Source organism: Typopeltis vanoorti, chromosome 13 (assembly GCF_054136105.1).
Source record: "Typopeltis vanoorti isolate ZY-2024b chromosome 13, IOZ_Tvanoo_1.0, whole genome shotgun sequence".
Classification (NCBI taxonomy): domain Eukaryota; kingdom Metazoa; phylum Arthropoda; class Arachnida; order Uropygi; family Thelyphonidae; genus Typopeltis; species Typopeltis vanoorti.
In genome coordinates, this window is record NC_143561.1 from 32,079,290 (window position 1) to 32,093,645 (window position 14,356).

The 14,356-nt window shown below is 36.7% G+C and overlaps 1 protein-coding gene across 1 annotated transcript in view; it reads right to left on the reverse strand.

Moving 5' to 3' along the window:
- Positions 1–14,356, reverse strand: part of LOC150100034 (sterol O-acyltransferase 1-like) — a 296,476-nt gene that overhangs the window by 30,000 nt on the left and 252,120 nt on the right. Inside the window, exon 13 of the mRNA XM_090402947.1 lies at positions 568–710. Coding sequence (XP_090259073.1) covers positions 568–710 — 143 coding nt within the window. The remainder of the gene's footprint in view (positions 1–567; positions 711–14,356) is intronic.

Below are 14,356 nucleotides of genomic sequence, written 5' to 3' on the forward strand. Positions count from 1 at the left end.
CGATCTTTAGTTTCGCTTACTGGCTATAAAACAACAAAGGATGTTTATCCCCTTATTTTCTTTATACATTATATTAGTAAACATTTATTTTATTATTAACTTTCATATACAAATCATTTTTTCTTTAGAATTGCATCTATTAGGCTATTATTCCAAATACATTTGAAAACAGCAGAACCCATTTGAAATACATATAACTAAACCCACAAAGATATCCATAGATGGCCATAAAATGATCATAGATGACAACAAAAACAATGGCATTCGAAGGAGAAAGCTCAGTAAGAAGTAACATAATGATAGATAACATTAGAACATTAATACTGTTCTAGTATTGGTTCTAGTTCTGAGAATGATGTGAAAATGATCTTTTTCACATCAATCATCCCTGACTATAAGATTATAGTCTTGGCAAGAGCTTTCATTCATAAAGGAGTAGTCAAAAAGACCTAGACTACATAATCATAATCTAGGTTATTCTATTTGTGAACAATTTCATGCTTTTCATCCACATAACTTTATCAGACATAATTATCAAATGTAAAAAAAAAAAAAAAAAATACTTACTTTTAAGGGAGGACAGTTTAATCGAGCATACCATTCCATACTATAAAGACTCATTAAAAGGCCTGTGCCAATAAAAATTGCTGTCCATAAAAATATATTCCAGTATTGCGATGTTCCCTTTCTTGTCAAAAATATAAAAAATACTAAGAAAAAAGAGGGGAGAAAAAAAATTAATATTTTGCATAATAATATCATAAAAAATTAAAATATTGTTTCTATATTATTTACACTTTATGAAAGGGCATATAGAACAGAGAATTTAAAGAATATCATAATTCTGTCTGTGTGACAGAGTTGGCAAAATTCCCAAGTCCAGTACATTTAGTATAAAGTTTAATACTTTTCAATTTTTATGATGACAACCATAATCAGTTACCGCACTGGAGTGGAAAGCTACATCATTTTGTTTCTTTCTTTTTTCCCCCCTTTTTTGGGGGGGGATATTTATTATTCGTATAAAGAGGGTGTGAGTAAGGGAGTGAGAAGCAGGTTTTTTTCATGCAGAGTTGTGAATGATTGGAATGCCTTGCCTGAGAGTGTGGTGTCTGCAGAGAATTTGATTGTGTTTAAAGCACGGTATGATGAGCTGTGTGTACGATACTCCTAGATGAGTCTTTGACTCCATGGGGCCTTGGGTAATAATAATAATAGTTAGAAATCTTTTTTTTTCCTTTTTACCTCCATGTACAATTTTAAAAATACACATGAAATGAGTAATGATAATATACAATAGTGTTTATAAAATAATCATATTCAATTCAATCTATGTTGAAATTAAGATTTTTTTTTTGTTTTTTTTTTTTTACAGAATATGAGTCATTAACCTTTTTCTGTCATGTTCTTTGCAGCATTTTAAGTTATGATATTTCTTCACAGCAAATAGAATTTACATCATAAATCAATACTTTAAATCTGACATATGCATGAACTGTTGTTCTTTACCTGATTCCATGGGGGAGGAGAAAAAAAAAATCCAACTCGGTAAAATCTAGAAGAGGAGGAGGGAGAAGGTACAAGAGGGAACTTTCAACTTCACTATAACATGAAAAGACTGCAGAAGATGCAGCTAAGTTATGAAACAGACAATTTACATAATGCACATTCTAAAAGGATGAAGTGATGCAATACAAATTTCTGGAGCATATCCAATGTTGTGATGGTATTAATTCTGAAGTAAGTTGCATTCACCATAATATCCTTATAAGACAACAGCTCACTGACTAGCTTTATTGCAAGTTGAAAAGAAAAACAAAAAGGAAAAGAAATACGGACAGTTTTTAATGGGTAAAAACTATGGTAGAGAAAGCAAAATAAGATTATGAGAGGAAGTTGGCTGAGCACTCTAAGAAAATAAAGAGCTCTTTTGCTAAATGGCAAGGGAGAGGAAAAATTACTATGAAGGATAACTAGCTAGTGCTGATGGTGGGAATGTAAGAGATGTAGAAGTATGTAAGAGAAGTAAAATAGTTACTGAATGATCACTTCACAATGGTGTACCATCCAGGTGGAGATATTGCAATATCAAATGTGACCGTTGCTGATGTGAGAATAAAGGTAGATGTATCATTATTATTACAGGCAACTCCAAGGAGTCCTTAGACTCACTGAGGGAGGCCCTAAACATGATGTCAAGAACTATTCAGCATTTGCACAATATCTATCATACTTTGCTTTGAACTCATTCACGGTCATGGCACACCCACAACAGACTCTGGCAGCTTATTCCACTCATTCACCATTCTCCAAGTAAAAAACCTAGTTCTAACACCCTTGTTAACTACACTCTCGCTCAGTTTCCATGGATGGCCCCTAGTTCTCTCACCACCAGACCTGTTCTGAAAAATTTCCTCTGAATTAATCTTGTAAAAACCCCTCAGTAATTTGAATGTCTCAATTATATCACCTCTTTTCTGCCTATCAACCAATTTCAGTAATTCACAGATCTTCAACCTGTTCTCGTAAGGTTCATTCCATTGAACAGCTGTTGGTCACTTGCCTCTGGATCCTCTCTACCTCCTTCCCATCACAGAACCCAGATCTGGGCACAGTAGTCAAGATGGGGAATTATCAAGGCTTGATAAAGAGGAACAATAACCTGCTCATTAAAGTATGCTTCAGTAACCAAGTGATTGATGAACTGATTTAGCCACTTTTGCTATGTGCCCCCTAAACTTCAACTCCCTATCCACCAACACATACTCCAAAATCTCTGGCTTTGTCAATTTCCGGAAGCACAGTTCCACCAATGTGGTATACTGCTGCTAATCTTTTCACCCCAAAACGCGTAACCTTACACTTTGCCACGTTAAACTGATATCGATTCTCCTTAGCTCGGTCTTCCAATCTATCCAAATCATCCTGCAAAATTTTGACAACATGTGTATTCACTATTGCTCTACCCAACTTTGCATCATCGACAAATAAATGAACAGTTCCTCTCAGATCCTTTATCTCAGACTGGAGGTGCTTAGGATGTTGCAGAATCTTCATGCAAATACAGTGATGGGATATCAGCTCATGCATTATAAAAATGTACAAGGGAACTGACTGTTCATCTGATTTAAATGAACTATGCTGTTTAAATGTCAACTCTAAGGTGCCAAGAGAAAGTGGAAAGAGGATAGAATAGCTTTGCTGCATAAAAGAGGCTCGGAGATAGAAGCAGCAAAAATATTAGAGACCAACCAGTATCTCAAGAGTAGTGGTGGTGGTTTAAGGTATTGGAGAAATTGATCAAAGACAAAATTAAGAATAAGTGGATAAGAATTCGATACTCTGTGGGACAATTTTGTAAAAAGTAGATCTTCCCATTGCAGTTTAATCACTTTTTATAATAAAGCGATAACTGATTTAGATAAAGGAAATGGCTACATAATCACAGTGGTATTGTTGGACTTCACAAAGGCATTTCACAGAATATCACATGGAACTCTATGAGATGTGGAGCTGGTAATAAGAGGATGACCAATGGATAGATATCAGAGTATTATTATTATTACCACAAGACCTCATTTGGGAGGTCCTTTTATCACACACACACACACACACACACACACACACAGCTCATCACACCGTGTCTTAAACACACTCAAACTCCTTGTAGACACCACACTCTCAGGAAAGGCATTCCAATCATTTACAACTCTGCACGAAAAAAAACTGTCTCTCACTCCCCTACTCACATCCTCCTTATACAGCTTCCAGGGATGACCTCTGGTTCTCCCTCGATCACCCACTATTTTCTGTAAAACTTCTCCAGCAGTGATCCTATAACAAACCCTTACTAACTTGTAGGTCTCTATCATATCTCCCCCCTCTTCCTCCTGCCCACCAGACTCTGCAAATTACATCTTCTCAATTTTTCGTCATACTCGACATTCCAGAGGTCTGAAAGTACCTTAGTCAGTCACCTTTGGACCCTTTCCAACATCTCTTTGTCCTTCTGAAAACCAGGTGACCAAATCTGGGCACAATAGTCCATGTGTGGCCTAATCAAAGCCTTATACAATGGAAAAAGAATCTCCCTACTATAAGTCAGTATCCTCCGCATCATTGCCAGACGCCTTTGTGTTGTCTTCACAATTTTGGCAATATGTCCCCTAAATTTCAAATCCTTATCCACTATCACACCCAGATCTCTTATTTCCTTCACCTCCAACAATATATCCTCACCAAGTATAAATTCTGCCTCCCATCTTTGTTTTCCAAATTTTAAAATCTTGCATTTTGCAGCATTGAACTCACATCCCCATTTCCATTCCCAATCACTGAATTTATTCAAATCTTCTTGTAAGGCCACAAAATCTTTTCTACTCTTCATGGTTTGTCCCAACTGTGCATCATCTGCAAACAACTGAATATCTACATCCAAATCTTCACCAATATCATTAATATACAAGTTAAACAGTAATGGCCCTAAAGCAGACCCCTGAGGCACTCCACTAGTGACTTTCCTTTTCCTGGATATCGCTCCCCCATACACAACTTGTTCATACCTATCAGATAGCCAGTCTCCAATCGAATGCACTAATCTAATATCCAACCCCATCTGCTCTAGTTTGACTGTCAACTTATCATGAGGTAATCTATCAAATCCTTTGCTGCAAAACCCAAGTATATAGTTCGCCCACCGACACTTCTGCGCATCTCAGAAAAAGAAGAATCCATTCCGATAATAGGGTAATCAGTCTGTATAGTGGGATGAGTTGTTTATTATTACCGGTCGGAAAATTAACTTCTCTTTTATGATTATTGTAGTTAACTATGTTGCTTATATAACAGTTGGAAAATTTTACCTATAAAGCACGTGATTTCGCGTGTTGGCGACCAATTCGGACGTCCTTCATTTTTTTCTCCCCTTCAGCATGAATCGACTATTCTTGGAAAGACGTGAAGCAGGGACCTGGAAACGGTGGGCGAACTATACTACTGTGTATCCTTCTCCTCTGTCCAAGGAAGTAGTCACTTTACTGTAATAAGGAGATTACTAAAACATGACCTCCCTTTAGCAAATCCATGGTCCATCAAAGATAATACCATTGTTATTAACCCAACTCTAGATCCTAGTTATCACAAGCTTCTCCAACAATTTAACCACAATACCTGACATACAGATAGGCCTAGATTAATGCTTGAGTTTGATCACCTCCTTTATGAAATGGGACAATTTTACCCTCCTTCCACTCCTTAGGAACTTGACCGAGTGCACGACTCATTAAAAAAATATGTCAAGGCAGGTGTCAACTCCCTGGCACAGTCCTTCAGAATACGTGGTGATATATTATCAAGTCCCACAGCCTTATTAACATCTAGTTTGCTCAACTCCCAATACATCTCTTGCTCACTTACAGTCAGTCTCTCCTCCCCATCATCAACTGCTCTCAATCTCTCCACGAAGTAACATTCACAAGATTGAAAGATCTTTATGAACTGCTCATTAAGTATCTCCACCACACATTCTGCAACAGCTGTCTTTATACCATTTTCTCCAAATCAATGTCATCCTTCCATAATCATTCTTTTGCTGGCTATATATCAAAAGAACTCCTTAGGATTCTTTTTGGCTTCATTTGCTATCTGCTGTTCATACCTCACTTTACCTCCCTCACCAACCAATTCAGCTGCCTTGCCTGTCTTTGCAAACCACATGGAATTGGTTATTTCCACTTCTCTTATGCTGCCTCCACAATGCCCTCTTTCTCTGTATCGCATGCTTAATCTCTTTATTCATCCATCTCACACCTACCTTATTTAACCTTCTCACCCTTGGAATACACTTAGACATTGCATCTACTAGATAGTTTTTGAAAATCCCCCAAGCTGCATTGATCTCTTTTCCAGTTAACTTCATTCCATGCTACACCCGCAAGCTGTCTCCTGAGCTCTTCATAATCCCCCCCCCCCCCTTGTGGTTCCACATATACCCTTTTCTCACAGAGGTCCTCACACTGCTGGCAACCACCCAAGTAATCACCTCATGGTCACTCTCACTAATTGGTGGATGATTTGATACCTCATTTATAATTACATCCTCTGATGAGATGACCAAATCCAAGACCCTCAATCCTTGCGTGCCCTCTGTTATATACTGTCTGAGGTAGTTATCCCTCAAAAACTCAATATCTCAAATATCAAAAACTCAAAACCCAGTCATTTTCTTTACTTGCAGTTGCTATCTCATCATCCCAGTCTATATTGTCATAATTAAAATCACTCATAATGATCACCCTTTTCTTATTTGCTTGGCTAATTTGATCATACATTTCATTATCACCACCATCCACATTACCTGGTCTATAACAACATCCAACCAAGTATTTGGTCCCATTCACCTCTATCTCACACCACACTGCCTCAAAACTACTGGCACTATTTCCCTCTTGCATCTCTACTTTGTACGGACATAACTCTTTCTCTATCATGAATAGCACTCTCCCTCCCTTTTTACCCCTTCTATCCTCAAGAAACACATCATACTCTTTCATCTCAATTCCTCAGGATGTCATCCTCTTCCAACCGTCTCATTTATTCCAACAATCTTTGGGTGTAATATAATAAATTTAGTTTAATCCTTTATCCAAGTGTGAGCAAACAAAGTTTGCGCCTGAAAGTGTCTTCAGGACTGGGGTAAGGTGGTGCAACACCAGGGCGACTCATTGCAAAGGTGGAGCAAGTAACTATCACTCCTATCTCAGTATCTCCCATAATGCAAAACACATCTCCTTGCGGATATGTCTAATGTTATGCATTAAGGGAAGGGCCACTACCCAGACTAGTTTCGACCTTTATTGAGGTCTCTTCAGTGGGAGCCAGGCCCAAGTGGAGATACCAGCCAGAAGCATCAGCAAAGTCATCTCTATTGAGATAGGAGTTTTGCATTATGGGAGATACTGAGATAGGAGTGATAGTATCTTGCTCCACCTTTGCAAGGAGTCGCCCTAGTGTTGCACCACCTTACCCTAGTCCTGAAGATACTTTCAGGTACAAACTTTGTTTGCTCACACTTGGATAAAGGATTAAACTAAATTTATTATATTCTAACCAAGTGAAAAATAAACTTTCAACATCTTTCTCTAAATCCAGAGTAATTTATTAAAAAGGTGGCACACCATTTGGCAACTCCTACAGGTAGAGATGACCTTGCTGACGCTTCTGGCTGGTATCTCCACTTGGGCCTGACTCCCACTGAAGAGACTTCAATAAAGGTCGAAACTAGTCTTGGGTAGTGGCCCTTCCCTTAATGCATAACATTAGACATATCCGCAAGGAGATGTATTTTGCATTATGGGAGATACTGAGATAGGAATAATAGTAGCTTGCTCCACCTTTGCAAGGAGCCTCCCTGGTGTTGCACCACCTTACTCCAGCCCTGAAGATACTTTCAGGTGCAAACTTTGTTTGCTCACACTTGGATAAAGGATTAAACTAAATTTATTATATTCTAACCAAGTGAAAAATAAACTTTCAAAATCTTTGGGTGAACAGACACAATTAATGCAACCATTTCATTTGCCTTGTTTCTTATACTTCTAGCATTTGTATACAAACACACAGCTCATTTCTGGATCTACAGCTAGTTCCACTGATACCACTCATTCGATGTGATCTCTCCATGCTCGACTTGGACCATTTCCCTTTCTGCTTATTCATTTTAAAACCCTTTTCAATTCCAACTGTTTCCTCTTGATCCTAGGTCATCTCATTTCTTTCCTGTCTACACATATTCTCACATCCTCTTGGAGCATCCACCTTTCTAACACTGTCTACCTTGAGCCTCCCCATTTTCCTGTTCCTCTTGCACACCCATTCTCTCATTTTCTGTACTCATGTCACTCACTTTCCCATTCATAACCACCTCTTCAATCTCTCCTTCTTACTCTCCTGCTCTTCCACATCACTTCCCACTTGATCTGATTCATTCTCTCTACTCACTTCTCTACCTTCTAGCAGCAGTCTCTCCAAGCGACTCACATCATAACCCCTCAAATGCAGTCCATCGCTTCCATACAGTTCATCTCTTCCTTTAAACTCATTCCACACATTAACAAACTGTACTCCCCTCTCCGCACACATTTCAGCCAACATTAATGGATAAGAGAATAATGACCATCAGTTTAATGTGGCAAAGTGTGACAGATGGCAATAATTAGTATGAGTCTGTATACAGAACTGAATCAAGAAAAAGACAGGTGACTAGTGGTATGCTACAAGCCTCTAAACTTGGATTGCTACTAATTAATTTGTACATCAATGATACAGAAAACAATTTAAGGGGAGGACATCCATTTGTTTGCTGATAATAAACTAGACAGAGCAATAATTAATGAAGATGATACAAGATCCTGCAGGATGATTTAAATAGAATGGTAATAATGGACAAGAGGATAATGGCCATCAGTTTTAATGTGGCAAAGTGTGATAGATGGCAATAATTAGTATGAGTCTATATTGAGTCTTTGCTTCAATTGAAATGCCAAAGAAAATAATAACATAAACATCTGGTTCTGAAAACCCCCCATCAAATGGATAGAAATCTATTATATTTCCATCATCTGAAATAAAAACTAATTTATTTAAGTTAAGGGATATTACATCCCATATTGTTTCTTAGCCGAATAAGAAACAATATAGGATGTAATATCCCTTAACTTAAATAAGTTCATGTCGCCGAATTGAAGCCTTTGGCTCTTCATATAATTAGTAAAAACTAATTTTTTTTTTTAATTTTGTAATTTGGCACAAATCCAACTAATGCATAACAGCAAATCTCTCAAAAATGGTTAGTAGTTTCTAACTTCACACTTCTTACTAGTTTAATTAACTTTAATTATATTTAATAAGTTCTTTCCCCTTCAAAATTTTAACTTCTTGGTATATAAGCTTTACCACATGTGTAGTTTCTTTTATCAATGTTTACATTTTAAGAATCGCTGCTTCCATTTAGTATTGTATCTCATATGATGAAATAGTAGAAGATTGCAGTCTCGATATATTTTATACTTCTAATGTTATGTATAATTCCCCTCCCTCCATTAATCAGCAGCTTTCATTTATATTGTCATATGATTTTTTAAATTTTAAAACATATTCTTATTGTTTGATGTAGGAGATCTAGAGATTGTGATTTTCATAAGTGCTTAACATTTATCTCTTCAGCAACAATTAGTAATTTATTAATTAATTATTACTTAGTTAAGGCTAATAAGAGTTAGATAAACAGACATCTCAATACGTGGAGCAAAGTCTTTGAAACATATTACATAATAGAAAGAATGACAACACAATGAAAAAAACATCCAAAAGGAATGTAGTGATGAATATATTTCATCAAAGTAATAAGGAGCTGGAGTAGAGGAAATTCAACCCTGAAATTATTATTATTATCATTAAGAGAGACCTTCAGGTAGTCAGGAACATATCAAGGGAGGCCATGCTATACACACCGGCTGTCATACCTGTTCTTGAATTCATTCACACTACTTGCACACCCAACATCCAACAGCAATCCATTCCAATCACACACTACTCTACGAAAAAATTTGGCCCTAAACCCTTCTTGACAGCATTCATTCTCAACTTCCATGGATGCCCAAGCAACCTTTCCCCACCCTCCATACAATGAAAAATTACATCTACTGAAATTTTGTGTAACCCTTTCAGAAGTTTGTAAGTCTCAATCAAATCACCCCTCTTTCTCCTATTTGCTAGTGTCTGCAGGCTACAATTCTCAATCTGTTTCATAATCTGTATTTCACAATCCTGATATCATTTTTGATGCTCTCTCTCTCTCTCTCTCTCCTCCCCCCCTCCCCTGCATCAGAATCACCACAGAAACCAGGAGACCAGACCTGCACACAATAGTCCAAGTGAGGTCTTATCACGTGAGGCCTTTTAAAGAGCAAAACTACTTCCTTATCTTTACATGTCAAGGTTCGTTTCAGCATTGCCATTATTCTCTGAGTTGTATTTACAATTATTGCTATATGACCCTTCAACTTCAACTTCCTGTCTACTAAAATTCCAAGATCCCTATTCCCATCAGTTTCTTCATGATTAATCCCACCAATATAATATTACAAGTGTCTAAGCATGAACTAGCAACAAACAATTTAAATATTACAGAACTAGAAACAGATTTGTCAAATACGTTAAATCAAGAATTGCTACAATTAATTATAACTGTCTCAAAGAATTCGGGAAAAAAAGCTTTTGATAAAAGCAATAGTGCTCTACATATTAAATACCTTAATCTATTAAATCGATCAAAAAAGATCACTAACAAATTACCAACGGGAAAATGGGTAGTCAATTTATCTAACCTTCAACTAACAAAAGATGAATTAAATGAATTAAAGCAAGAGGCCATAAATTTGCGATTTCACCAAGTTTCCCATATTTAGACTTTATACATAATATAGAAAGAAACATCAAGCATCTCTCCAGTATTGAAGCCAACAAACTTCGTTTCGAAGTAGCTAAAGTGATCTACAATGCCAAACCTTCAGAATTAAATATCCCACCATCGGAATTGAAAGCTATTATTTCCTTAAAACGTAACAAAAATTTAATCATTACTAGAGCTGATAAAGGAAATACCACTGTGGTTCTTGATACCAATTCATATGACCGAAAAATTAATTTACTTCTTCGAGATCGTAATACTTACTCCAAATTGGATTTTGATCCTACGAATCGTCAACTCAGAAAATTAAATAAGCTACTTAATGAAACTTCCTCCTTAGATGAAGAAACAATAAAAAAACTTAAGACATACCATGCAAGACCTCCTAGAATTTATGGCTTACCTAAGCTACACAAAACTAATGTTCCACTTAGACCTGTTGTAGACTGTATCGGCTGTCCAACGTACAAGTTATCAAGATTCTTATCTAACCTTCTCCGCCCTCACATAGGCCACTCAGTCTCTTCAATCAAAAATTCTACTGAGTTTCACACAAAAATTAAAGACATTCAACTATCAAAAACTGACTTGTTAATCAGCTTCGACATTGTCTCCCTCTTCACTAACATTCCCCATAAAGAAACAATAGAATTACTAACTCAAAAATTTCCGTCTGATATAGTTGAATTGTTCAAGTTTGTTATTGCATCAGGTTACTTCACTTGGAAAGGTCAAATTTACAAGCAAGAGGAAGGAACAGCAATGGGATCTCCTTTATCACCAAACCTAGCAAATTTGTTTCTAGAACACCTTGAGGAAAAAATATTCACTTTTGAACCCAAACCAAAAATTTGGCTAAGATATGTCGATGACGTATTTGCAGTATGGAATCATTCCGAACCTGAATTACAACTGTTCCTAGATAAAATTAACCTTCTTCATCATCGCATCAACTTTACGTTAGAAAAAGAATCTCCACAGGGTATCTCTTTTTTGGATTTACACATCAAAAGAAAAGAAGACGGTTCCATCGCCACTTCCGTCTTTCGCAAGCCTACATTCTCAGGTCGCTACATTCACAATTCTTCTGCTCATCATCCATCTCAGAAATCTGGCATTATTAAATCACTAGTTTCCAGAGCACACAAATTCTGCTCCTCTGAAGAATCTTTAAACCAGGAATTAGAAGTTATCAAAAATACAGCCATCCTAAATGGATATAATCCCAAAACAACTCAAAAAATCATCAGTCACTTCTGCATACATCAAACCAGACAGGAAGAAGTGCATAGGATTCCCATACCTTACGTTAAAGGCATCTCAGAACGTCTTTCTAAAATTATGAAGAAATACAATTTTGCCACTACTTACAAACCTATCAACCAAATTTACAACTTATTACCTTCTCCTAAGGACAAATTCTCACCCTTGATGTTACCTGGTGTTTATGAGATTCCATGCTCATGCAAATTATCTTACTTTGGACAGACAGGTAGGTCTGTTCAGAAATGCATCTCGGAACATCAAGACCACATTCGTCTTCTTAAACCGCAGAAATCTGGCCTCTCTCAACACGGAATTGAAAATCCAAACCATAGGATCCATTGGGAAAAGGCTAAACTTTTACATAGATCTATATTTAAACATGAACGTTTATACAAAGAAAGTTCTGAAGCCCTACTACACAGACCAAACCTAAACCGCAACGCCGTTCTTACTATTCCTAAAGTATGGGAAATTATCATACAAAACTGTGTTAAATAAGTAACGTTTTTTTTTTTTTTTTTTTTGTACTACTTTAGCACGTTATGCACGTTTTCATGAGATTCTATTGTAATCATGCGCCCTAACTGTATGTTATTCCTAATTTTTGTTTAAATACTGTACTGATGATGTTCTAAGATACTTAGGATGAAATATTTACAAATAAATAATTTTCACTGTGGTTTATACGTGTTTTTCTTCTAATTATGAACGCACCACAGGTTTCGTTATTTAAAAAAAAAAAAAAATATAATATGACATTGGATATCTAATCAAACTAAAGTACATGATTTTTCATTTATTAACATTGAAATGACAGCAATTTTCACATGCCCACAATTCCAGCCTATTCAAATCATTCTGTAAGTACTGCATATCAGCAGTTTGTCACATGTCAAATCTTTCCCAATGCCGTTAATGTACAGATTGAATAACAATGAACCAAGGACTGATCCTTGTGGCACACCACTAGTAATACCACTTTTTGATATTCATCAGTCAGCCATCCTCTTATCCATGCCAATAATTTATAATCCAGTCCCATGTTCTCCAGTTTATGCAACAGTCTTTTATGCTGTATTCTGGCAAACGCCCTAGCAGAATCCAAAATTATCATTGTGTATCTATTCCTCTTGTCTAACTCAGTGGTAAGAATGTGAGCAAATTGCTCAAACATGATCTTCCCTTAGTAAACCCATGCTGTCCATTGCAAAGTATAATTTCTCTGTCAACCGATTTCTGTATGTGAGCGCTAACCAAATTTTCAAAATCTTCACCACCACTCCTTAGATACTGATTGGTCTTTGCACCACCCTTGTGCAATGGGATTATCATACATTCCTTCCACTCCTGTGGAATCTTCCCTGTTCTGAGACTCAAATTATATAGCCTGGTCAAGGGAATAACCAGTTCAACTGAGCACTCTTTTTAGCACCTGTACTGATATCCCATCAGTTCTTATTGAAGAATTCTTATTCAGTTTGTGCAACAGCTCAAGTATTTCCTCCTCATTCACACAAGTTTCCTTATATGGTGAAGAGGTAGCAGAGAGTTCAATGTTGCATATACCAGGTTGAGAAATATATTTGCTCATTAGTTGAACAATCACTTCTGCATCAGTCACCCACATACCATCTGCATTCAACAGAGTTTTCTTTCAAATTCATTTTTTCTTTTACTTGCAGCATAATGATAGACTTCTTTTGGCTTTAACTTGCAGAGTCAGTTTCTTTTCATACTCAGACTTATTTTTTTTGTACTGCCCTTGTGACTCTTTTGGCCGGCTGCTTATAATTATCATAACTGACATCATTCTTATGCGCATGATATTCTTTCCACATCACCTTTTTTTATGAATCTCTTGCTTAATTAGATTACACATTCATTTCACTTTATTTATTTTTTGAACTGTAGAGACACATTCTGATACAGCATCATTTAAGTATTTTTTAAGCACTTCCCATGCACTGTCGATATCTTTCTCATCTAATAACTGATTCCATTGCACAGAACTTAGTGTACCCCTCAAGTGGTCATAATTTCCTGCTTTTGTAGTTCAGCATGTAAACTTTTCTGAATGGAATATTCACAAACCCAGTGACTCCCCAAGTGAGTTTTGCATGATCACTGTCACCAACCAGAGGCAGAATAGTTACATCTTTAACTGACCCCCCCCCCCACACACACCACTCATATGTCTCAACTCTAACTGAATTCAAGACATTTGATCTCATTAGATGCACGCCCCTCCTTTCCTATTCTGTCTATCCTTCCTAAAAATACTGTACTTTTCATACTCGAAGTCTCATTAATGCCTACAACGAGGGCCCAATATATTAAACAAGGCAACAAACTCTACCCTTTTGTTTCTGATACTCCTAGCATTAGTGTACAGACATAATAAATTATCTGCATACCTTTTTGCATACACTTGTTTGTAGTCTGCATGACACAGTTTGACAACTTGCAGATGTCTGATCTTATCTAGTTCCTTACTTATGTAGACATCGTTACGCTTGCATGATAGGTCCGAACCAGACTAACACAGAATTGTTCTCTCTTCATAATATGTCCATAATAATAACCATTCCTATCATTAACACAGTTACCTAACGTGTGGACAGA